This window comes from Mus caroli, chromosome 9, assembly GCF_900094665.2.
Source record: "Mus caroli chromosome 9, CAROLI_EIJ_v1.1, whole genome shotgun sequence".
Lineage (NCBI taxonomy): Eukaryota > Metazoa > Chordata > Mammalia > Rodentia > Muridae > Mus > Mus caroli.
The window spans coordinates 102,269,527-102,295,293 of NC_034578.1; the positions used below are offsets into that span (position 1 = coordinate 102,269,527).

At 46.8% G+C, this 25,767-nt stretch overlaps 1 protein-coding gene across 1 annotated transcript in view; it reads right to left on the bottom strand.

Annotated features, from left to right (window-relative positions):
• Nucleotides 1–727: 727 nt before the first annotated feature.
• Nucleotides 728–25,767, bottom strand: part of Dock3 (dedicator of cytokinesis 3) — a 285,914-nt gene continuing 260,874 nt past the window's right edge. Inside the window, exons 41-53 of the mRNA XM_021171370.2 lie at nucleotides 23,670–23,811; nucleotides 22,163–22,329; nucleotides 21,952–22,038; nucleotides 21,220–21,399; nucleotides 20,539–20,622; nucleotides 20,299–20,415; nucleotides 17,496–17,617; nucleotides 16,480–16,618; nucleotides 15,887–16,034; nucleotides 9,440–9,558; nucleotides 8,381–8,468; nucleotides 4,402–4,484; nucleotides 728–3,519 (exon numbers count right to left, since the gene is read on the bottom strand). Of these exons, the coding sequence (XP_021027029.1) occupies nucleotides 3,010–3,519; nucleotides 4,402–4,484; nucleotides 8,381–8,468; nucleotides 9,440–9,558; nucleotides 15,887–16,034; nucleotides 16,480–16,618; nucleotides 17,496–17,617; nucleotides 20,299–20,415; nucleotides 20,539–20,622; nucleotides 21,220–21,399; nucleotides 21,952–22,038; nucleotides 22,163–22,329; nucleotides 23,670–23,811 (1,986 nt within the window). The 3' untranslated portion in view covers nucleotides 728–3,009. The remainder of the gene's footprint in view (nucleotides 3,520–4,401; nucleotides 4,485–8,380; nucleotides 8,469–9,439; nucleotides 9,559–15,886; nucleotides 16,035–16,479; nucleotides 16,619–17,495; nucleotides 17,618–20,298; nucleotides 20,416–20,538; nucleotides 20,623–21,219; nucleotides 21,400–21,951; nucleotides 22,039–22,162; nucleotides 22,330–23,669; nucleotides 23,812–25,767) is intronic.

A 25,767-nucleotide genomic window follows, 5' to 3' on the forward strand; every position in this document is an offset into this window, starting at 1 on the left:
GAACTACCACGTGGATTGGCGAGCCAATCATGGGGAGCGTCCACTTTGATTCGCTGGCTGCTCAGACCCCGCTTTATCCTGGGTCGGACGGCAGAACCTCTTAAACGAAAGGCTCTAGGTCTCCCTAGTTGGCTCCCGTCCTGGGCCTCTGAGGACCTCGCGGCAAGGCTGTGAGCAGAGGCGTTGGTCTAGCTTCCAAATGGAGGCCATGGGATCTTGGGAGGTTTTGTTCTCCACTCTTGGAGACACGAGGATGGGAACTGGAGACATTACCGCCTGGACTGCCCTAATGCTAAGTGCAAGGGCTTTGGCCACTCGCCCAGGAAGGCGGAATATGGAGAGCGGCCGACTAAGTGCAGAAAAGTATCTGGAGCTAAAAGGGCTTGGAGCCCGGCGACAAGGGTTTGAGAGGGGCATTTATGCTCCCATTCAGTGAAATCAGTGGATCAATATCAGGTATTTATCTTTAATTCACATCACAGCAGTCAAGGGATGGGGGTGGGGGGGAGTCAGTTGCCATATATTTACATCTAAAAGTCACATTTTTTGTTGGATTTATAACATGCTACCACAATATATACAGTAAAATGCCTCTTGGGACACTGGCACAAATTTTTTTCTTTAACTTTCTGGTACAGGTAAGATCATTTTAAGTCAGTTTTTCTTTAGACATGAATACACAAAAGAAATGGTTAGAAGTTTTCTTGTTTTAAATAAGCACAGAATGCCAGAGGTTAAAAACACATTTATAGGGCTTATTACCAATTAGACACACTCTATACATTTTTTTGCTCAAATTCCTGTACAAATACACAGCATTCAAATAGGTATTTACAAATACGCTTTAAAGAATGAAAATCAGTATTTCACAATCTTTTCAAAGGATTCTGATCTCTGACCTCCCATTTCCCTCACACTGGCTGGTTTTTCAATAAAAAGTATTCAGAATAGGTCCATTTCATCCAGTTAGGGAAAATGGAGAGAAGTAACACAAATATATTTCACTTTGCATAAAGCAAGGTCAAGGAACTTAACCCTACATTCCCCTCCCTACCTCCTGTGCCATCAAGTGGAGAAGGGAGATGTCTGCATGTGATGACTGGCTGCCTCCGTGGACTGAGGTTCAGACGTGCCTGGAAACAAACCTAAAGCTGCCCTACCTAAGAATCACATTGCAAGCTAGACTTTGACCCTCATACCTGTGAACCCAGACGGTCCAGAAACAAGCTTACCAGTGAGTCTGGGCTCAGGAACAGGTGTGTGTGTCCTTGGAGCTGGGGCTATTGGATTGGCCTACCTACACCCTCAACAGTCTCCACTCTGCCTGAGTGATCCTGAGGCTATCAGAAAGCCCTACACTGTTGGTACCTGGGCCCCAACATACTGTGAACGGAAATGGGCCTTCTTTCTTTTTCTATAGGTTATTTGCTGGCAGTTCTATTAAACTTGTTTCTAAGAGAAAAACACTGTGGGTTTTTCTGTTTGGAAAGAATTGTGGAGAAGGGATAAGCAGCTGGGGCCAGAACTTGGCCATAGCAGGCCAGAAGGCCAACAAGTTAAGAAAACGGGAGCAACATACCTTCTCATCAAGGAGAAGGCAGTTTTATGGCCATCACTGATGGGAATGTAAGCAAATAAAAGGAAAACAATTGCCTCAAGACAAGTCATTTTAAAAAGTAACTTAGAAGCACCCTGGTGAAATATTACCATACCCCCACCATAATACCAAGAGTAATGTCAGTGCCCTGACATGAAAGAATTCCCTATAAAGTCACCACTGTGCCCTGCCTAACAGACTGGGGAGGTTTGAAAAACTGCCCTTCTGCCTGTCCTGAACCCTGAGTGGTGGGCGGTCCCTATGGGTTTGGAGTGGAGGGCTCAGTACTTGGCTGCTTGGAAGATAACAGTTTTACCTGTGTGGCTCTCTGCCTCCAAAAGGAGAAGTTTCCTCCCACCATTTATTTATTTATATATTTTTAAACCCAGGAGCTTGCTGAACCTGACCACACATCCTCAGGGCCTGGAAGCCAGGCTGGGCAGCCAACCCCAAGGCTCAGAGGTAGTGCTGAAAATCCCTGATTCAGGCTCTAAGCGGCAGGCATTTGGGGGCCACCTGGGAAAGCAAAAGGTTCTCTGGCTCCTGCCACACTCCAGCCTCACTCTCACACCAGCTCTTTCTAATCCAAGGAAGGGGCCTAACTCACTGCAGAAGTGAAAGCCCTTCTAGCTTCATTTCAGTCAAGCCCCAGGACGAGAGATAATCCATTTCAAGTCCATTTCGAGCCACGGAGGCTTCTGCAGATCATGAGGTGTTTTGAGCGGAAAGGAGTGAAAGGTCCAAAATAAAAGTGATGAATAACGTCCAAGTGGGCTAAGAGACCAGCCCGGCCCATGGAAGCCTGGCAGTATGCCCTGGGCATGCAGTTAGGTCACCATGTGCCTGACCAGCCCCTCTCTTGCACACTCCTAGGAGGAAGAGTGGGCAGGTGGGCAAGCATTTGTGCAAAACGGCTTGTGGCCCCTCTGTCCACTTGTGACATGTAGTCCATGTGGTCCTTGCAATCCCTGAATGCAATCAAGAATGCTTCTGTCCATACAGCAAAGGAAGAGGCCCCTAGTGCAATTTCCATTCTTCAAATCTCTACCCTGGAGGAAGGGCCTGGGCTCCTACTCCTGGACTCTGCAATGCTGCAAAGCAATTATGTCTGTGCAATATTTCCATATAGCTCCATGTGGTCTGGAACTGCAGGAGGAAGAAAGCAACTACTGCATAAAGAAAAACCCAGAAAAAATGGAAACGAAAAGAAAAATGAAAGAAGCCACAACCCGTCATGCTGCTGTGGCCTCTGAACATGGCGAAACATGAGTTCACGGCAGTAGAACAGAGACTCTGGTGGTTTTCTCCTGAGTGCCAAGCCTCTAGCTCCCTGGGAGGGACTTGCTTCTCAGACCTGGAGTGCCTGGGCAAGCTGCTCATGGACGGTGGTGGTGCAGCTGCCTCTCTGCTCCTCACTGTTCCCCTCGGCCGTGCTCCCAGGCCAGGCGGGCCTGCTCCTCCTTGACACTTCCAGGAGGCAGGGAGGCCTTGCGGTGCAGGCCCCTTGGCCTCTCAGCCTCCTCCCGCAGTAGCACACCCTCATCATGCTCTAGGGCTGGCAGGCGGGGGTGATAGGGCTTGGGTGGCAGCGCAGGTGGGTCCATGGGGTCCTGAGGGAGGACACACCCTGGGGCTGAGTGGCTCCTGCATGGCTGGGACTTGATGGCATCAAGGACAGCAGACTCAGAGAGGCTGTAGTGGACAGGGAGGTAGGGCGGCTCAAGGTCTTCGTCGCCATTCCAGGCCTGGCTTGGCATGGAGTCCATGGTGTCTGTTCGAGGTGGGGCCTCTGAGGAATGCCCAAAGTTACTCTCACTTAAGGAGGATACACCGCTACTGGCGCTGCCAGACAGCGTGGAGTTGCTGCCATCCAGGCCCGATTGGGGGCTTGTAGGGGAGGCTGGGATGGGGTGGAGAGGAGACTGTGCGAAGGAAAGGGTGGGTAAGTTAGAACCCCTCTCTAGACAGGTGGACTGGCCTGCCATGTGGGAGACCAAGAGTCAGCTTATCAATGAATTTTAAAGTCTCATCAGCTTCATGTCTGTTTCTTCAGCAATGACCCCTTAGGTATCTCCCCCACAAAAGCAAGCTAGCAGAGCTCCAGCATCACTATGATGTCTGAGAGCCAATAAATGCCCCTGCCCTGGCTGATGGGCACTGATGCAACTGGGTCGAAGTCCCAGGTTGGGTGTGGTCTGAGTTACTCACAGAAGGGCTGGGCCATCAGGCAGAAGGAACCTTGGTGTGCCATACATCAAATGAATGCTATTCTGATGCTAAAGAAGGAACCTTGGTGTGCCATACATCAAATGAATGCTATTCTGATGCTAAAATTGGTCACAGACTCAATCTTTTCCCATTTTCAGAAAAATTAAGCTAACAGGATTTAAATTTTACTTCTTGAAATTTTTATAAAACTCTAGCGCCTGATATTTCTCATTTTCACTTGACACTAGTATTATAAACTCTATAACCCATCACAGGGACATTTATTTAACTACTGGACTACAGTGTGTTGAGAGCCTGTGGTATTGGCAGAGAGCCCCGAAGTTTCTCGGTGCTCATTACACACATACTCTGTTGCCATGGGTTGTTCACAGACCCTCTGGTCTCCCTGTCCTCATTGCATTTGTTGCAGGATGCACGGGTCACCCGCAGCTCTAGTGTGGCTCTGGCCAACCCCAGCTTCTGCCAGCTTAGGCTCTCAGGACAGAGGAGCAGGGGAGGGTTCAGGTTCCTCTTGTAGGCCCCAGGGGTGACTCTACAGCAGATGAGGCGGTGGGACAGTTGCTTCAGTACATTACCTTGCGCAGTGTCCGGGCAGGGAGGGCCGGGGGGGTATCACCCAGAGGGTGGTGGAAGGCGTCGAAGTGTAGGGAGTAATGACCTGTAAAGGGAATAGAACCAGAGCTCAGCCAGGGACCCTTGCACAAGCTGCACAGCAGCATCACCTTGCTGGGCACTGGGCAGGTGTGGAAAAGTCTCCTGAGAACATCTCAGCATTGAAGGCCACAGAAAACCTTTCTTTATACTGACAGGCTGCAAAATACAGGTTGCGGGGGTAAAATAATCACATTTCACACAGGAGGCCAGGAAAGATGAGTGCTTCCGAGCCCGTGAAACAGCAGGTCCAGGCAGGAGGAGTCCTAATCCGTTGGCTGCTTGATGGCAGGTTGGTGAGTGCTGTATCTAGCATAGTTGATTTTGTTGTCTTCAGCCGCCCTAGCTGGGATGGCCTAAGTTAGCTTGTAGGACTCAGAAACTGTGTTGGCCTCAAGATTCAGTAGGCTGCTCTCTGTGGTGTGGATGCTTTTTCCTTGCTGAGATGGTCTAGATAACTATTGATCTAGCCCTTGATCAGAGTTGGAGACCAAAAACTACTTAGGGGACCCGCTTACCATGCAGCAGGCTTCGGGGAGGCACTGGGGGGACCATGATGTGGCCCATGAGGGCAGACAGGAAGGGCTGGGCCTCTTGGGCTCCGCTATCCAGGCTCCAGCTGCTGGGGGCTGCTGGCACCGCTGAAGGGTGGAAAGAGATGAAGTGAACGGAGGTTACTTCTTAAACTTCCCACTTGGAGGAGCTGCCCTACAGCCTGAAGCTTCTCTAGGTGTGCTCTGTGTAGCCAGCACACAAGTGGCATTCAGGCAGGCACTACAGGTGAAAATTGGCCAAGCAAGGCAAAGAGAGATAACTGGCCAGAGATTGAAGTTACCTATGATGGCAAGAGCAAGCTGATTTCTGAAGGGTGTTTAGGACAAGGCACACTGAGAGAAAGTGCAATAGAAACTACACATCTGCATTCTCTGGGATCTGTCAGGAGAAGAAAAACCAGAAGGCCACAGGAAGGAGAGCATGCCAGCTAAGACCACAGAAAGAGCACAGGACAAAGCGCTCTTCTCAAGTGAAGTTAGATCAAGGCTCTTGCACTGCTCATGCCCTGGTGAAAAGCAGGATTGAGCCTGGGATGCAGAACAGAATGGGCCCCAGACAAAGCAGTCCAGCACCTCAGTACTGGCTCTTGGCTACAGCTGGGCGACAGATCTTTGTAAAAGGGGAGAGGAACAGTGGAAAGATTTTGTGATTTGGGGGTTGGGCCACTGCAGAAAGAGAAATGTGGAGCAGGTTTAATTGGTTCTTTCCAGAGAACAAGCAAGCAAGAGAAGGTATCTTCTGTTCAGAAGCCTTGTTCTGATGGCCCCCACTTTTTTTTTTTTTTTTTTTGGCTTTTTCGAGACAAGGTTTCTCTGTGTAGCCCTGGATGTCCTGGAACTCACTCTATAGACCAGGCTGGCCTCAAATTCAGAAATCCGCCTGCCTCTGCCTCCCAAGTGCTGGGATTAAAGGCGTGTGCCACCACCACTGCTCGGCATGATGGCACTTTTTGGAAAGGCAGCCTACATAGTCCAGGTGTTTGGTATGGGCACTATTTTAAGGCAGTGGTACCTAGAGGGAGTTCAAGATATCCAAAATTCGAGCTTTCTTGGCCCAGACATTCAATGGCGAATTCCAAGGTCTGATAGGAGTTGGGAGCCTCTAGAAAGAGCTGGAGTGTGGTCTTTGAGTAGGATATGGTCCTAAGTGCTGGGCCCATGGCATTCCATGGATGACATCATTTTCCTTCTCTCTGCTCAGGGATGAGCATGTGCTTGCAGCACAGCACACGTCAAACTTCAGTTATAAGAACTGCTTAAGCTCATGATGTATTGATAGCTAACAGCAGAAAGGAGGCCATCTGAATCTGATGAGTGGCCACTGAGCTGCTACTTGCAAGAAGGAACTCTGAATCTGCTAAGCATCAGATGGTGCTCCCTCTTCCAGGTTCTCCAGGATACTGCAGGCGCTTCTTGGTTCTGAGCACCCAAGTTCTCTCTTCCCCCAGAACAAGGGATGATACTTACAATGAAAGCCACAGATCTCAGGGAAGCAGCAGCTTAGAGATGACTCTGAAGCTTCCCCAAAAGGACCTGACAATCTAACCGCAGCTGTGTCCCTAACTCCTGAAAGAACTGCAGGTTGCAAAAGGTTACCCCAAGAGTCCAAAGGAGTTTGAGGTCAGGAACACTGTGGGGAAGAATGACAGGAAGGATGTATTTAAGATGGTGTCTGAGTGAGTCATCCCATGTCAACCAGAAGCCATAAATCTGCAGTGAGGTCAGTGGACCTTCGCCATGTGGAGTGGCCAAGAGAATGATTTATCCTAGTAGAAGAGCAATACCCACTGTGTCCTGTCATGTATCAGCATTAACAGATCTACAGCATTAGCCTGAAGTCTCCAGTGCCCAGTCCCTGGCTAGAGGGCAGACTTGTCTGGGAGTGACTGCCAAAGAAAAAACCTACAGGTGAGAGGTAGGTTTCTAAGAGGACCTAGGACAGGGACCTGGGAGTTACTCTGGCCTAGGTATTACTAATGGGAAACTGTCTAATTTACTGGCACTAAGTGTTAACCTTGTGGTTTGGATGTGATAGCTCTGGGCTCAGCTTTTATTTGGAGACACCTTCCCTCATATACCTAGGGTGGTCATGTCCAGCTCCTTACTGCAGTATGGCTTGAGGCCTGAAGCTCTTCTGTATCCAGCTGATGTGGCATCCTGGTCTGACCTGGTCTGAGCTGTGTTACTCTTGGCTAGTTTTGAGATTGAGCTGCATCTGAGGTGAAGAAAACCCATTGTGGGTTCTGGCCTCCTAGGCCAAAAAGGCCCATTGTTTTTAGGTCATTGGTGCAGAAATCCAAGAAGCCACTTTCTTGGGATGTGCGGCCTTGAGGTTAGGAAGGCATCTTCAGTAGGCTCTTTGTGGCTGAGCATCTGGCACTAATGCTCACTAGGAACCAAGGATTTGGACCTAGTGTTTGACCCCTTAAAACGGACACACTTTGTCTTCTATGATAATTGAGAGGAAGCAATGGCAGCAGGGACAGCAGACAGCACTTGGTGAGCAGGTGCAATGACAACAGGATGAAGGGACAGGGTCTGAGGGGGATAAGGGACAACACACTAGACTGCTAGGAAGTGAACAGGCACCGAGCACAACAGATGGAGGAGAGGAGAGAACTATGGGGCTAGGTTCTAGTTGGCAGACAAGCTCAGCCTGGTCCCCATTTAGGTATTGCTGTACTAAAACAAATTCAGGTGTCTGGGGCTTCAGCTCAAGGTCATAAAGGTTAGATGCTGGTTCTTATGTCAGCCTGAGGAGCACAAGGTAACGTGTCAGCATTTGAACAGCTGCAGCTTTAGGGAGTTTCTCAATTGCATGGTGTTGCACAGATGGACCCAGTAGTCACTGGCCAGAGTGGCTAAGGAATGACTGTACTTGACTGAAGCACTCAGAGCTTTCCATGCGGGAACTTACTTTTGGGAAATTCACTGTAGTATATCTTTTCCATTCTTTTGGGGATTTCATTGGCCACAGTCCGTTCTGAGCTCCAAGGAGTTTCTGACGCCCCAAAGGGAGCATTAGGTACTAAATTCTAGAAGCCAGCAGGAAGAACCTGAGGGAGTGATGCCCACAGCAGCCTGAGTTACAATGAATACCTCAAGGCAGATGGCAGTTGGGCCTCTATGAGGGCGGCCCTGGAGAGAGGGAGATATACAGATAGACAAACAGGATCCATGCCAGGTGTGGTCTAAACAGTGAACCAAGGAACTGGTTAGCACTATGTCTAGGTAGACAGACCTGGGCATTGGGTTGTGGCTCAGGGCTGGACAGTTTGTAACTCATGAAAAAGAGTCAGACACTCAAGATGGGACACACATGAGAGAGTTCCTAGAGTGGGGAAAGTACCTTTTTCAGCCATAGACAGATTGGGGTCACTGCAGGGTTTACAGGCTCCAACTACTTGCTGGAACAGGGCCCGCTGGAAGTTTGGTGGCTGAGGGAAGGAGAAAAATATCAGAGTGTGAAAACAGCCAACTACATTGTGGGAGACAGGAGGCAGGACGGCCTAAGCTCACATGAGGATATCAAAGCAGTAAGAGGGCTCATGCTGAGATGTGCCAAGAGCTCCACACCAGCCCTAGGAAGTCTGTTGCAACAGTCCAGGTATATTTGGATCCAAGCATTTCCATGGATACTTGAGACATCACCCAGGTTGTCTTGTGCAGGACATAGGTGCCTTCCATTATTTTACTGTCACATCTTTCTGTTTGCCAGAGAGACCACTGACAGAAAGGTTTAAATTCCCTGTCTGCCTCCCGAGCACTGATAGGTCTTAACTCTTGGAGAGCCCCACCCAGATCCAGCCACTAAGGGGAGAGAAAGCAGCAGCCAAACCTGTAGTCTGGCAGGTACATTGCTCTGCTGAACGGCTCCTCCCATCAGATCTGACCTCTGCTGGCAGAGAGGTGCCACTGAGAAACTCCTGGCACTTTAGGCCTAGGGCAGTTATGGGCTTGGAATAGAAAGGCAGGGGCAAACTGCACAGGGTCAAGTGTTACTTGCTGGTCCAAGCAGGGTGTCTGTAGAACTAGGTTTTAGGGGCAACCTTAGCAAGTCACACAGACATCTTCATACCATTGCTCACTACAGCTTTCTCAAGATGTTATAAAAGCCAACCTCTTATGCCAGAGCAATGGGGAATGAGTAGTCCAGAAAGCTGGCCAGAGGTTTGGATAGATACCCAAGCAAGTCTAGTCTCAACCCTGTTGCCTCATACCTGCACTGCCTTGATTTCTGGCCCTCAGATTCACTGTCCTCCTCAAAACAGGAGTCACAATCCAACAGCCTTCTTACAGAAGAATGAGGGAGGCATGCAAGACTGTGCAAAGGTTTAGCAAATGCAATGAAGGAGCCCAAGCCAACACACTTGTAGCAGAGGACAGTCAGTCAGGCTAGGTCTGCTACCTGTCCATTCTCTAGGATGGCTGCTGGATACATGGCACTGCTTGGGCGGTCCCGATGTGTAGGCAACAGCAACATCATTTCCCGGGCATGTCGGTACTTATCTGGCAGAGAGGGAGAGCCTGTAACCAAGTGAGAACAATCACGAACAGATGACAAACCACAGATGGAAGGCTCAGTGGCCACGCTTCCTTAGGACCAGGTAGGTGTCCCTCCCAGTGAGGAGTGAACTGACTCAGCAGAGCACGAGAGGAGTGAAGTGTACTCAGTGCTAGATGGTGAAGACTGTCCTTGATATCTCGGCTGACAGAGGCTACCATCATACCCAGAGGGAAAGGGGAAGGAGAGCTGAAGCCTGGCGCAGAGTTCCTGGGGTTTCTGAACCTTGTGCTCTAAGGGCAGAGGTGTGGCCTGGACACTAGCATCTTCTAGAGGTCCCGGGTGGGAGCCAAGGCCAGCTTGTGACAGAGCCATAACACAAGGACAAGACACACTTGAAATAACAATCACAATGTTCTGACTTGACACACACTTACCTTCTTCAAACACCAGTGATTCTATTTTCTGCTGGCTTCCTTTTAGGCATATCCCTTCCAGATGGTAGGCTCCCAGATCTTTGGTTCTGCCTATCTGTTGGAGCTCTGCCTATTGCAGCTCTTAAAGCCAGTCTAGCTGGAAGTGCAGGCCCCTGCACACAGGCGGGTTTGACCCTTGCCTACTTCCCTTGATAGGCATGGAACTAATCAAGAAGTTAAGGGACTTATACCAGGCTCTTGTTGTGTTGTTGGTTTTCTCCAGACAGTTTCTCTATAACAGATCTGGCTGTCCTGGAACTCGATCTGTACACCAGGCTGGCCTCAAACTTGAGATCTGCCTGTGTCTGCCTCCCAAGTGCTGGGATCAAGGGTGTGCACCACCACTACCCAGCTTCATGTCCTTCTCTATGAAGACACTGCAGTGACTCTAGCTGAGGTGCTATCAGAGCATTGAGGAACTTCCCATCTGTGGTTCTTAAGAAAACTTTCTATAGAAGCAGTAAGATAATGTGCTAGCTTTCCTGTGATAGGGTAATATGAACAGTTCTGCAAATACATACTTTATTGAATCAGACAACAGACTATCCACCAGTCCCTTCATGGCAAAGTCATCTGGACCCCAATGCTTCTGGCTGATTCAGCTCTGAGAAGCTGGGCAGTGGAGACTAGCCCACTGGCTTCAGCGGACAGGTGTCTTTCCAGATCCTAGGCAGGCTCTGAGTCCCTGAAACCCACCAGCACCTGGCCTTTCCTGAGCCTGTGGTGCCAGCACTGTAGCAATATCCAAGCAAAGCAAACCCAGGTCTTCAGCTAGCTCACTGCAGGAGTCCTTGAAAAATCCTCCTGACCAAAAAGTCTGTGTAAATACCAGCAAGTATCTTTTTTCAGTTATTTTTGTTACTTTTTCTGTTGCAGTCCTGAGAGAACCTCTAGGCAGGCTCTAGGACTTATCTTTTACAATGGCCTACAACTGATAAGGGAATGGAGAAAGTATGGCTATTTAAAGAAATTAAACTTCTTGTTTTGTGGCTTTACTGATATTCATCTTCTCTTTTAAAATTTGTGTTTTTAATAATCTCAAGAAGATAGATGTATAAAGAAAAGAAAAAAGGGGGGTGGGGAAGCTCCTAACCCCACTGCTTTTTTCCTCCTGCCTTCCCAGCTGAGAGACTGAGCTCTCTGGACAATCTCTGAATGTGACTATCCAAAAAGGTCAAAAAATAAACATCACTTTGACATCCGCTCAGTCAAAATACGGCTCATGATGCCAACTGTGCATCCATGCCTTGATCCACGCTGGGGCTGTGACGGAGCAACATCCTCCCGAAGGTCTAGGAACTCTGCTGAGGACTTACCTCCCAACTGTGGTGCCCCTCTTGTGACAGAACAAAGGACTACTGTACATTAATTTTCTTCAATTCAGCTGACTCACTTGTCTCTGCCCTAGGCAGCCAGTCCCTTGGTGGGACAAGGATGATGTTAACGTTAAGACATTTAAATACCATGAGGGCTTGTCCATTCATAGGACTTTTGAATTGCTTCAGGTGCACTCCAAAACCCTTAGGCAAGTTGGGTCTTAGTCCACTGGATTACACATCTATTTCACAGGCTTATTCTGCCTTTTGATCACCAGGGGGAGCCACGTACTTACAAGAATAAGACTGTACTTTGCAGGCCTCTGGTCTTAGAGATTTCCACAGTTACAGGAACCATAGCACAAGGTGTCAATGGGTGTCAAGGAAGGACAATGATCTTATGATGTAGGAGTGAGGAGGAGGATTGCACTCTAGACCTTATCCAAGGAAGCTTTTCCCTTCACTGACTAGTGACAAGAAGACATTAATGAATGAGCAGACCACTCACTGCCTTGTTTGCCAAGAGTACCTCCATCATTAAACTGCACATTCATTTGAAAACACTGTCTTACCCTAAGATGCTGTGCGGACTTTTAAAAATCGACCTGATTTTACACTGTGTGTGAGTGACAGCATCTACACGGCACAATGTGTGAGGCAGGGAGCGAGTCCTTTCCTTCCACTGTGGGAACTGGGATGAAACTCCTGTCACTCAGGCCTGTGTGTCAAGTGCTTTTGATCCACTGAGGCGTCCCACTGGCCCCATGCAATTGTCTCCCTCACATCCTACATGGTGTTTTAACAGATATTTGGGCATCTAACTTTCTCTGATGGCCGTGTGTAGACTACACAGATGCTGTAGTGAAAAGTGGCTCCTTTTTTTTCCTTACGCCTTCTTCTCTGGCTACCAGCTCCCTGCTTTGGGCCAAGTTCTATTTAATACTTAGTGCCTTAAAGAGGGAAGAGGCTTTTCTCAACTGTCCTGTGTCCTATTCTGGAGTTCAGCCACTGGGAGTTTGTCTCTGAAAATGGTGATCATTAGTGACGTCCTTTCTCAAACATATGTTCCTTTCCTCATGACACATCCTTTTAATTAAGAATTCGGAGAGACAACCACTTTAAAATATGTAAGTTTTAAGAACACTTTATACTATTCAGCAAGATAACAAAAGCAACAGAAATAAAGTTAACCAAGAGAAAATTTCCTCTATTTCACTCTGATGTGCTTCTTAGACAAGAGCCATACTGATTCTCCACTGAGCATTCGACAAAAGCTTTTGAGTAACCCAACCAATTACTAGTTTGCTACAGGGACAAATGATGGTGTAATGGTTAATCTTACTGCCAGTGGATTTAGGATCACCTAGGAGACAGACTACTGGGTGCAGAGAGCTGTAAGTGAGGAGGGAAGATCTACCCCAGAGGCCAGAGGCCTAAGCTAATTACACAGTAAGTTAGGAGGAAGCCAGTGAGTGTGCCTATCCTGCCGCTGCAATGGCTTCATACTTGGAGCCCAAATCAACCCTTCCTTAAGTTGCCTGTCAGGTATTCAGTCACAGCAATGAACAAAGTGACCCAATGCAGCTGGTACCAGCCAGCCTGAACTGTCTCTGCCAGCAGTCACAGCACTGAGGAGGGTTAAGTGGTATTAGAGCTGAAGAGATGGCCCAATGGGTAAGAACACACGCTACTCTTCAGAACACCAGAGTCTGACTCCCAGCACTCCCAGCAGGCAGCTCACAACAGTGTGTAACTCATGTCCCAGGGAATGTGACATACACAGAAATCATTTTTTTAATGGTTTTTTGAGACAGGGTTTCTCTGTGCAGCCCTGGCTGTCCTGGAACTCACTCTGTAGACCAGGCTGGCCTTGAACTCAGAAATCCGCCTGCCTCTGCCTCCCAAGTGCTGGGATTGAAGGTGTGCGCCACCACGCCCGGCAGAAATAATTTTTTAAAGCAGTGCCATAGTAATACTGAGCTGTAATATCCATTAATAATCTATAAGAATGGCCAGGTAAACTGTTGGATATGGCTGAAGAGCCTTTAGGAAGGGAAAACAACATCACCTGGGAGGGTGGGAGGAGAGAGTCTGTTTCTGCCGCTCTAATGAGGCGCATACTGAAAGACACTGGCAAACCCAGTGTGCAGACATTCACAGCTATGTTTTGGGCTTTCCTTCCTTCCTTTCTACTCTGAAAGTCATCTTTTAGTAAGCCCTACTCATAATGAACAGTCCTGTTTGTTTGCAAGCTTCATAGACTGTTTCCTTATGCGTGGCCCCACTTGTCTGGATCTCTTAGTTCATGTTAGGACAGCAATATTGGTAGAGGGCTGGTGAGTGTCAAGACATGTCACCTCCTCCCTGAACCTATGAGCACAGTCAAAGGTGATTAAATTAGTCTGTGACTGCTCTGCTGTGACCTTACCCACTTCTCTTCACTTTTTCAAGGTTTTCCAGGCTGGTCACTGCATCTTTCCACCAGGACATACTATATCAGCTCTTTCCATTTTGTCTGTTGAGGGTCTCACAGGATTGTGTACATTGAAAGAGCCCTTCCTTAATGTTATATGTTTATACGGTCTTTCTTTGTATACAAAATAATCAGAAGAAAAAGAACTCATCCTTCTGAAATCTGAAATCAATAGCCAGCGACTGGTTGATAGATCAGACCACTTTGCATGGCAAGCATCTCAGTGGGAAAGAACTGAGTTTTCTCCTGGGTCGTCCCTTTACTGACACAGAAACCCAATTCTGGCTACCAAGTGGCAGCATGGCAGAAAAAACTTCCCGGCAGGATCTAAAGTCAGCTAGGGAAAGGTGACCCAATCCTGCAAGCCTGGGTGCTGAAAATACAAGCATTTCTAACCCAGAGGTGGGGCTGGTAGGCAGAGAGAGAGAGAAAATGAACAGTCCCGAAGCAGGCATCACTTTTCAGGCATATAAATATCAATGCCTGAGTCTTTGTGACAAATATGATCAGTGATAAGTAAATACCCCGGTAGACATGGAATTAAAGGCAATTAAAAGGAGACAGGGGGCTGGAGAGATGGCTCAGGGGTTAGAAGCCGACTGCTCTTCTGAAGGTCATGAGTTCAAATCCCAGCAACCACATGATGGCTCACAACCATCTGTAGTGAGATCTGATGCCTTCTTCTGGGGTGTCTGAAGACAGCTACAGTGTACTTACATATAATTAATAAATAAATCTTAAAAAAAAAAAAGGAGACAGATTTTACACACGACTGGAAACCTTTCCAGGTGCTAGCCTTCATGGCCCTTTAGTGAGTGATGATGGTCCACAAGCTGGCTGTATCTAAGGTTAGACCTAAATCAGTAACAAGGGCTCCAAACTGGCCCCAAACAAAGCCAAAAGGTAAACTGACAGTAACATATGCTGTTGTTTATTTATTACTGGCCTAAGAAATGTAGAAGCTAAGAAATCTAGAAGGTAAAACTGATAATAGTAAATGCAGGTTGTTTTTAACCTTTAGGTGTGCCCTAAATTTAGACTACCCAGAACAACTCTGAGCTAGCCACAGGCTAAACCAAACTTAGATTTTTTCCCTCCTTAGTGGGTATGAAAGGTGGAGAACTGCTTGTACACTCAAGGCCTTGTCTATGCTCTCCCCTTAGGAAGGAGATTTTGTACCCATCAATAAAAACTGCACAAGGAGGCCAAGCATGGCGGCCCTTCCTGAACCCCAGCATTTGGGAGGCAGAGGCAGGTGGATTTCTGTGATTTCCAGTAATCCTGGTCTACACATTGAGTTCCACACCAGGTAGGGACTACATAGTGAGAATTTATCTCAAAACAACAACATCAACAACAAAAAACCCAAACAAAAATCCTCTCCCCAAATCACAAAGGCATCAACTGCGCAGCCTCTTGTCTTCTAATCCCTGTTACTTTTCATTCAACTAGAAACCGCCCTCTCTCCTCACTTCATTTCCCTTTCCTCGACATCTACCCAATTCTAAACCTGCTTATTCCGACACTCTGGGAATGCCCGTTCTGTTCCCAATCTTTCCCAAAGATTTCCTCCACTCCTTGTAGCTTCTTGTAGATTTATATTGCTGAACTTACCTGCTCTTTTGACTTCTAACTCAGAAAAGTTTAACTCTCTCTTTCCCTCTTCCATATCTCTCCTCCAGGCTGCTGGTGAGAATTCCAGCTTGCCTGCCTTGTTATTTTCCTCTAACTTCAAAAACTTCTTTATCGGGCTGGAGAGATGGCTCATTGGTTAAGAGCACTGACTGCTCTTGCAGAGGTCCTGAGTTCAAATCCCAGCAACCACATGGTGGCTCACAACCATCCGTAATGGGATCCAGTGCCCTCTTCTGGTGTGTCTAAAGACAGCTACAGTGTACTTATATATAATACATAAGTAAATCTTTAAAGAAAAAAAGACCTTCTTTATCAATCTACAAAAGGAATTCAGTGTCCTTTGGTGACAACAAGGCCACTCTCAAAGACACAAGGACAGATGAAAGGAAGACAAATAGAGTTCACAAAGCTTTGTATTCTCCTTCAGCAAGCAGCATCCTGTCATCCTTACCTCGGGTACTAGAAGGGGCAGAGGTGATCATCTGGGATGGAGCTGAATGTGTAGAACTCAGGCTGGAGGAAGAAGGGCTTGCCTGGGACGAGGACAGAACAGAGACGTTGGTGACTGAGCCCTGGTACCTGGGGTTGTGATATGCAAGCTGCAAAGGAACAGAGATGAGCACATCTGAGAGCTCAGTGCTGTAACGCTGGCAGAGACAGAGCTGGCTTATGCACTCATGTCCTAGAGGACCCAGGCCAAGTGACAGATCCTTTACTGCGGACCCTGCTAGAGGCTGCACTGATGGCATGCGCTAAGGACAACCCACACCATCCACATGGAGCAAGACAGTTGCGTTGGCTCTATTGTGCTGTACATGGAGAAGAAAGGAGGACTTAGCTATCAGGTTTGCCAAATAGGACACTAATTTGGCAGAAGATCTTGGCCATGCAATCCATAAGAGCAGATAGGTCTGAAAAATGCAGCATGGGAACTAAGACTTGGGGTAGTTTAGAGAAAGAAGGCAGCCTTGCTAGCTATGGAGACTCCAGAAAGACGAGTCCTCTAGCCGTGGTACCCTGCTCATTCTTGCATAGCTCAGGTACCTGCATGTGGTGGTAGAGGTCTTCAGGAGCTTCACCCATAGAGTTATCACCCATCATCATCATGTTTCCTGCTTCACTAGATGCATGTGAGGAGAGAGAGGATGAGGAATGGCGGCCTGTGCCCATCAAGTTCATGGGGCTGTGATCAAGAACAGGAAATAGGAAGGAATCAGGCAATAGCTAAGAAAGCATGCTAGGCAGTAGGAGGAAAGGACAGATGTATGAACCTGACATGTAACCCAAGCCAGCACTTGTTTGCAGGATTCTATAGCCAAAGTTCACACCTGTCTGAGGCCTAGAGGAGTTCTGAGCCTCACTGCCACTGGCCTGAGAAGGCTTATGCTAGTGCAATCTCTTTAGAGTTAAATGGATTACAGCCATTCAGAATGAAAGCACTAGCAGTTTATCAGGAGGAATGAGAGACAGAGATGACAAGTCAGGTCCAGGATCCTATACTCTTTCTATGGAATGTTAGTCTGAACATTGCCTAACCCAGCATACACTATTTTAAGATCTGTTCTGAGAGCAGAGGCATCTTACTGATATGAAGATACTATCAAAAGAGATAGATATAAACTATCTATGGTTATAAGTATCCCAACAACTTTCCTCTACCAACACTAGCAGGCCCTCTTCATTTGTTCCTCTTCTCATTAGCTGAGTAGCCACTCTACTGAGCTGCACGCTGGAAAGTAAACGAATCTAAGAGAGAAATTCGTTGCAGTAAATTTCTCTCCTAAAGCTGGCTTCCTGTCATAAAGGCTTTGAGTATTCCCACTTGAGACTGCTCAGGTCAGAACTCTTGAGCTCTGAGCAGTCATTGCTTGAATGCCACACCACTGTCATTATTCCCTTCCTTAAAAACAATCAACAATCCTCACTCTCTTTGGGGTCCCATCCAAAGGTGCATGTGAGCAAGGCCCATGCTGAGCAGGCCCTGGCCCTGCCAATGCTCAGGAATCCTGCACCCCAGTCTTCTCTCTCTGGAGGGAACCTTCCCAGCCCTAATGCCATACCTGTGCCTGTGGGTCATCTTGATGTTCTCAGGGCTCATGGGGCTATGGGATGCCAGAACATTTCCCCGTGGGGTGCTGGTGCCTGAACATGCAGGACTTAGCTTATCCAAACCTGGAAACTCCTGCTGAGAAAGGAACGTTTGTTCATAGAGAGCAAAGGAGAGATAAATAAAGCTAAGACAGATAAGTTGTCTGTTGGTAAAAATGTAAAACAAATAGACAAACAAAAAGAGAATCATATGATATACTTTTGGTTTCTTCTGGACAATATCACCTTCATTACTAAATACTTCCCTAAGCATACTGGAGCCTAGACCAGATGCTATTGAGCTCCAGGTAAACTCCACTAAGAGAGAAGCATCTAGAACAGGCTGAAGTGAATCTGAGTTTCCAGGGGAGTGTTAACAGGCTTTCTTAGGTCGGATTACACAGAGCAATAGTTGGGATGGAGGAGTCAGCCGTCAGTCAGTGCAGACGCTTACATAAGAGCTGGTGCTGGATTTTATTGGATTGCTGAATGGCCCAGCTCTTACTGACCTGAGCTAAGTTTCCTGTGACGCAGTCTATAGGGAAACAGGAAACAAAGTGCTGATGTAAGGAACTGAAAGCAGCACAGCTCTATTGCAGCATAATTAAATTCTTACTAAGTACGCAGACTTCTTGGCAGAAATGTCTAATCTAACTTCCCACTGAGTGACAGAAAATATATTGGTCTCTGTGACAATTTTCCAGGTTTTCTTCAAGTTTTTCATAATATATGATGGACAAAGGCTCTTGTCTGCTGTGTATGTTTCTGAGCTGGACTGAGAGTAGCACATTTTCCCCTTTCTTCTTCCAAAGCAGGCATAGTGTTAAACTGTTTCTATAATGTGCACAGTATGGACCTGGATGCACATGGACAAGCACTTTGTGCCTTTGTTGTAGTGATCTGATTGCAGAGATGTGACAGGGACCTCTTGGGTGCCAAGCTCTCCATTACCTGGGCTTCCAGCTGGGATGAGAAGTCTGCACAGAGCAGAGACCAGCGGTGTGTGCAGGAGCCAGTGTAATGAGGTGGAATCCCCATCAGACTCAGTAATGCTACTCAAGTCCTTACTCACCACCACCTTGGCTTTAAGGGGAAGCATATATGTTCTGCATCTCTCACATGAAACACCATGGAGGACTCTCCCAGGAAGGAGACATTTTGTGAGCTACAGAAATTCCTCTGGAAAGTGAGCCAGTCTCTCACACTGTGATGAACTTCTTTTCCTATTTTTGCTTTTAATGCTGTCCATTCTTGCAAGGAACCAGCTGAGGCCTGCCTTGGGAGTCTGGAGGGACTAAAAGAACCACAACCCGCAGCATCCAAGAACAAAGCTGGCCTGCTCCAAGACTGACAAGCTCAGTGAGTCCTTGGATGGCTCAGCCTTCCCCAAGACTTTGCATCACCCGTAGAGGAACTTCTCTAGGACAGCACGGCACACCGTCTGACAGCTATATTTATTTCCCTAATACATATTTAGTAGCCCTCAGTAAAATGAGACGAGAGTTTGCCAGGTAGTGGTAGGTCTGTAAGCAGGTGTGGGCAGGTAAAAGATAAGGCTAGAGCCTGTGATTGGGGAGTGAAAAAGGAAGACAGGTTGAGAGTTTTAGAGATGGGACACAGAGGGACAAAGATAGGACAGGAAGAGGAGACAAGATGGAGGAGGAGGAAGAACCAAATCCACGTGGCCTGAAATAGCCACAGGTAGCTATAAATATCATAGGCAAGCAATAGAATAATATAGGGCAATTTGTTCAATCTAGGTGGGCAGTTTGTGTTTATATCAATTGCGTTTTGAGTTCTTTGAGTGGGAGTTTTGTGAGTTGAGAATTTCCTGATATAAATATGACTGATGATTTACAAGCCTCTGGAGCTTTGATTTGACTGGGTTATGGGGATTTATGATAGCTAGCCACAGGGGCTGGCTGGCTGGGATGTTTTTAATTGTTACATGCAGCATATGGCCACTTAGGTCTGGGAGCCAGAATATTTAAGAGAAAGTCTATTCTAGAAATAATTTACAATCAGCCCTGTGGTTAAAAATTGGGTAAGGGTACATAATATGAATAGGGACTTGGGAACTCAGGGCTACCTGAATCTTATCTTCAACCAGCCATCACTCCATTTTTAAGATCACGCCAAGGAAAAACTGATCCTGGATTACATGTCCTGCCTGTGTGCATTAGTTCTTAGGCTAAACTTGCTATGGAGAGTAAAGAGACATGGCAGACTTAGGTAGACAATCTGGAGTCTGGTATAGCCTTAGAACTGCCAGACACCTCTAAGAATGGCCAGAATTAAAGTACTTGGTCCCCAAACTTTCTTAGATGTGATCGTGGGTCATAACACATTACGGAGGAAACTGAGATGGGGAGAAAGAAAGTTAGAGGAAAAGAATGAAGGAAGGAGAGGAGGTTTACACATGGGGAGAAGACAATGGGTCAAGAGAAAAGAACAGAGCTGACAAGAGGGCCTTTTCAGGTCATACCTTTTTTCTTAAGGTTCTTAAGAAAAATACCTCCCAAAAAATTCCTGCATATGAGCCCTTTCTGTATGCGAACAATTCTATTAGCACAGTGCCAGGAAAATGTTGTTTGTCTCTGATTCCGACTCCTTCTGGGGGGAGTGAACCAATGAGAGGTGACTGAACACCTTGCTTTGGGTACAGTGCCCACTACCCTCACCTCCCCAGCTTCTCTCTCACCTCACCCTCCCTCCTACTTTTCTTTGATTGTATTATAGGCCTAGGAAGTGAAACCTGGTTCTAAATTTGCTTACATGGTACAGACTGGCCCTCATCATCTGGAACTGATCAATCAGCTTCTTATGCAGAGGCCGCATTTCCGGATGCACAAACTTCTCATGAACTGCCAGCCCAACTCCAAGAACATGGACCTATGGGAATTGCCAAATAAGGTCTCTCTGTTAAGCAGGGAGTGGCCTCTGAGGACTGGGTCATTGTGATAGTATATGATGTTACTCACAGGCTGTGGACCTTTCATGCCCTACAAGCCATACCTGTTCCTGCATTAGTTCTTTGAGCTGGGAGATCTTCTCGGCATCTCCTGGGTGCTTGGTGATATAATCTTTATCAAAAAAGGCCTGTGAAAGGAAAGGTCAGGTAATGAAGACTCTTTATAAGTTTACTCTTCAATGGAGCCCTTAAAAGGCAACCAGGTTGCTTCCTCATTGGTGTCTTGCCAGCACCTCCAGCCTGGCCTCACTGAAAACTTTATCAGTTAGGAAATGTGTATTTTCTGTGCCTGAGAAAGATTAAGAGGCGGGGCCTAATCTCCCGGGGTTGTATGCTAGCTCTAGCTTCTCACAATGTATAAGTGGCCTAGGTGTGCCAGGCAGAGCCAGGGGCCTCATGATGGGCACCAGTTTCTTAGGTAGCCAGGTTCATGAAGGACTGGATTCTTAAGGACCCCAGGAGGGTAGTTAACTTCTATAATCAGATAAATTATCCATCTCACAAAGATTATGAGAGGGGGAGCCAAAGGTCTGTGCTACAGAAATAGAGATTGGCCAAGAGTTTACAACTTTATCTCAGAACCACTTCAAACTAGTACCTCTTCATCCAGAAGAGGGCTAGCTTGGGAAGTTTTCCAAGGAGGCTGTAATTTTGGGAGAAGGAGCTAATGAGCTGAGTTCCTAGCCAGGCTGTCTGTCAGGGTCTGGTCAATGTCTCCGGCTTACCTCCTGGTAGCGTGCAATGCCTCCATTGACAGCAGCGTCAATGACTCCATTCAGGCACATGCTGAGCAGATTGATGTTGCCATGTACCTGCTTGTGCTGATACTGGCTGATCAGAGCTCGCAGTTCCTGGTTCTTATTCTCAACTACCTGGATTGCATTCTCCAGAGGGCTCACCTCCACCTGGGGACACATAACACAGAGTCCTCACATGCATGCTAACCCCTCATCACATTCCTGACAACAGTTATCATGTGTGTTGCTAGCTCTGCTTCCTCATTTCTGCGGATGGAATACGTCCTAGGTTTTCTCTGATTTCTCTTCTGATTCAGGCCAGGCAGTGGTGGCGCACGCCTTTAATCCCAGCACTCAGGAGGCAGAGGCAGGTGGATTTCTGAGTTCGAGGCCAGGCTGATCTACAGAGTGAGTTCCAGGACACACCATCTCTTCTGATTCAAGGCACTCCAAGTGCAGAGAATAGTGAGGAGGATCATTTGTGACATCAGGGATTTCTGGCTTCTTGAATCTCAGAGATTTTTTTTTTTCCATTTGTAAATTGAAAAGTACCTGAAGCCTAGGAGTGTCCTGTGGTCTAGATAGAAGGAGATATAAAAGCTCCCAGCACAGGATTAGCCAGGCAGGTGGCCAAAGTTTGTTTCTTTAGTCCTCAGAGAAAGCTCCCTGGAGATGAAACTGAGAAAAAGGGGAATTTAAAACTTCCGAGGTCTAGCTTACCAGTTCCCTTCTTTCCACTTCAAACCACCGAGAGATGCCAGGCAAACTGTGGGTCAGTGTCAGCGTGGTGCGCTCAATCCACAGGCTCTGCAGGGGGCGCAGACAAGTGCAATAAGCAAAACAAGTTTTGCTAAACTTAGCCTGAGTTCCCAAGAAGCAGGCACACCTCAGACTTGTTATGGACATACATTCAGTTTCCTGCATCCTCTACCTTGAATTCATTGTCTTTGTCCTTGGGGCCTTTGTGGAAAGGTCTATCATACCGGAACTTCCTCACATTATTGACACGATAGAAGCTCTTGACACGATCAGGTACTCTATCCATTTGTAGAACATCCACATAATCTGGAATAGGTGTCACTGCATAGATCTGTAAATCTGGACATGAAGTGAAGGAGAAATCTAGACTTGACAAAGAAAAGGGCTGCAGTGGGTTTGTTATCTCCTTGGTGTAGTGCACTATAGCCCTGTTCCTTACGAGCTGTGGTGGAAGCAGGGGCATCCTAAGGTGTAGCACAGACCCAAGCACAGTTAGACAAAGCTCCCTATCTGCCCCCTTCCCTCCTGCTCCAATAGTGAATGTCATGAACATTTGCTCAAAGTGTCCTGTGCTGCCCTTTTAACAGTGGGATTGAGCAAGCAGATGTAATATCCATGCCATGGGAATAAGTGTCTGGGACTACCCATAGTAGCTAAATGGCTTTAATATAAAACAGGCTTTTTGGTTTTGTTATTTCATTTCATTCTTTATTTTTTGGTGACATTAGGGATTGAAACCAAGGCTCTGGGGTAGGAATGACAGGTAATTGCTTATCCACTGCGTTATATCTTTAGCCCCTTTGTATTTTAACATAGGGTCTTACTAAATTACCCAGGTTAGCATTGAATTTAGCCTGTATCTTAGGCAAGTCTTAAACTTGGTATCTTCCTGCTTCAGCCTCTCAAGTAACTTGGATTACAGCCCGTGTCACAGGCCCAGTCAAAATGACCTTTTATAAGAATGCTGTCTGAGATCTTTGTGAGAACACAAATGGGAGTCAACTTGCCCTCTTTTCTCTGGAACAAGATTGCCACCTGGTGACTAGCATGTAATTTTCAAGAAAGCTACCTAACATGGGTGGTGAGGGGCAGGCCAGTGTTTTCACTGAAACTTTCAAGTGCCATCAAATCAAAAGCATTCTCTAACTCTTCCTTTCTGTCACTCTGCTAGAGGCAATTTAACAAAGACAAGGACAATAACTTCACAGAGAAGCAGAATAGATGGTAAAAGCAGAATAAACCTGTGTTCAGAGCCTTGTTGGGATCACAATCACCTCTCCCAGTGACTGGTCCTGACCGTCTGACCAGGTCCCACCAAGTCCAGCACAGACACTAAACTCATGAGAGTAGCTAGCCTGACAGTGAGGTCCTGACACTCAGGCCCCACCGAGTCTAGCATAGACACTAACTCATAAGAGTAACTAGCCTGACAGTGAGGTCCTGACACTCAGCTTATTACCACTTACAAGGTCCATTCCTGGCTAGTAGCATGGCACTGCCTCTTATGTGGACTAAGTGTCTTGTTAATATGGGTTCAATAGTAAAGACATCCAGGTTTGGGATGTCAGGCAACCTAAATAAAGGTACAAGACCAGCCACATGGTAGAGGAACGGTTGGCTGGGTGGGACTTACCTGCAGGATCCCAGCCCTTCCCACTCTACCAAGTTTCAAAAGATACACTGAGCATCACACTGCAGGATGGCATCATCAGGATGATTGGGGTGCTGCATAGCAACGGCCTGTGGGAACTCGCTCAGCATCCTCTGTTGGAAGGCTTCTAGCCTCTCGTAGTCATGACCACGGCACACATATTCTTTGTTCTGCAAAACCAAGTACATTCTATACCTTGTATGTACCTCACCTCCATCTCTCTGCATTAGCAGTTACTCATCCCATAAACATACCTAGAACAAGGTATGTACCAGAACAAGGTACAGGTACAGGGCACGGTACTCAGTTCCCGTCTTAAAGAGAAATGACAGGACAGAAAGGAGAGGGACAAATGATGAAATGATATCTTTGTGGTGTGGTATCTCTGGGAAGAGGGTACAGACAACCAGGAAGTTGAGGGGAGGAGGAATATCCATGAAGGGAAGCAAAGTAGAGGAAGGACTTTCAAAGAATCAAGATTTTTTAAAAAGTACTGAAAGGCCCACTTGGTAAGCCTGTTACAGAGTTCAAGTCTAGCACCATGTAACGTTTGGGTGTCCTATGCACACCTGCAATCCCAGCTCTGAGGTGAGCAGAGACAGCAGGACTACTGGAATTTGTTGTCTCCCAGCCTATTGTTAACAATGTGAGACCCAGGTTAAGGAGAGAGCCTGTCTCAAAGGATCAGGGAAAGAGTGATTGAGGGGCACACCTGACACCCACTTTCTGACCTCTATGTGTATACACCCATGTTCATACGTTTACAAAGATATATATATTCACACAAATAAAAAAAACTATAGAAAGCCTAGTAGTCACACTGCCCACCCAGCTGGCTCACCAGACCCAGCTCAGCAAGTCATATCTCAGCGGCATCCTGTCTTGACATGTCTTAGGGAAAGGGGGAGTTTTAAGGGTAGGAAAAAAATAAAATCAAATAAGAATGAGCCACATATTTGGGTAAATCAGAATGAAAATCTATTAAAAAAGACTCCAAAGACCACAGAGCTCAAGCCCCTGATGTAAAGGTATACCTTCATCTACAGGCAGAGCCTATTTTCTTATATACTGCAAGTCGTTGTTCTCTTCCTCATCATTATTGTTATTATTAGGTTTCTTGAGACAGGGTTTCTTTGTGTAGCTCTGGCTACAGTGGAACTAGCTCTGTAGACCAGGCTGGCCTTGAACTCACAGAGATCCACCTATCTCTGCCTCCCAAGTGCTGGGATTAAAGGCATGCACCACCATGCCCAGCTACTTCAAGTCATTTTTAGGGTACTTAAAAATACCAGGATGTAAATTCTATAAAACTTGTTATATTGTATTATTTAGGGAATGATGACAAGAAAAAGCATGTCTGTATACATTTGATACAAATGAATTTCCCCCAAGACGTTCTGTTCATGGTTGGTTGAGTCTGCAGATGTGTACCCCATGGACGCAGAGGGTTGACTGCACCTCTGAAGAACTGACTTTCAACACCCACTAACATGCACATAACCCCCACAACTTGTTCATGGATCATATGAAGAAAAACAGGGCTCTCCCGAGAAAAGAGGGCTGGGTGTCTTCCTGTCTCCTTGAAGATTAGTAGATAATCATTAACTGTGAGGTGAGGGAGGCAGATGACAGGAACAAGGAAACCAAGCTGAGTAAACTAAAGAATAGATGGCCTGTGTATTCAGGGGTGGTACAGGAGTAGCTGAACCATATGGGGAAGGCCCAGTAACAGGAAGCTAACATGAGTGCTGACCTGGAGGCTGGCTGTTGGTCTCATATCACTTGCAAGCAAATGCAAGCATCTCCATAAAAAGATCTGCTGCCTGCTTTCCACTTACATTGTGTGATCTACCTCCATTTGCCACAGATGAACTGAGCAACTTAAGGAAGGGAACTCTGTACATGTGAATCAGCTAGCAGGTACTACTTTCTGTAAGCAGGAGGAATAGACAGACAAGCAATACTCCCTAACATTCTTTGTTATTCTTCCATTACCGGGGCCTTTGAGTTGGTACTGAACAGTCAGACTGTTACTTACAAGCATAAGATACAGGCTCTATGCTTATTCCTTCCTGTCCAAAAGTTCTATGACTCTGAGACACTGACATGTTCTGTGACATGTATGT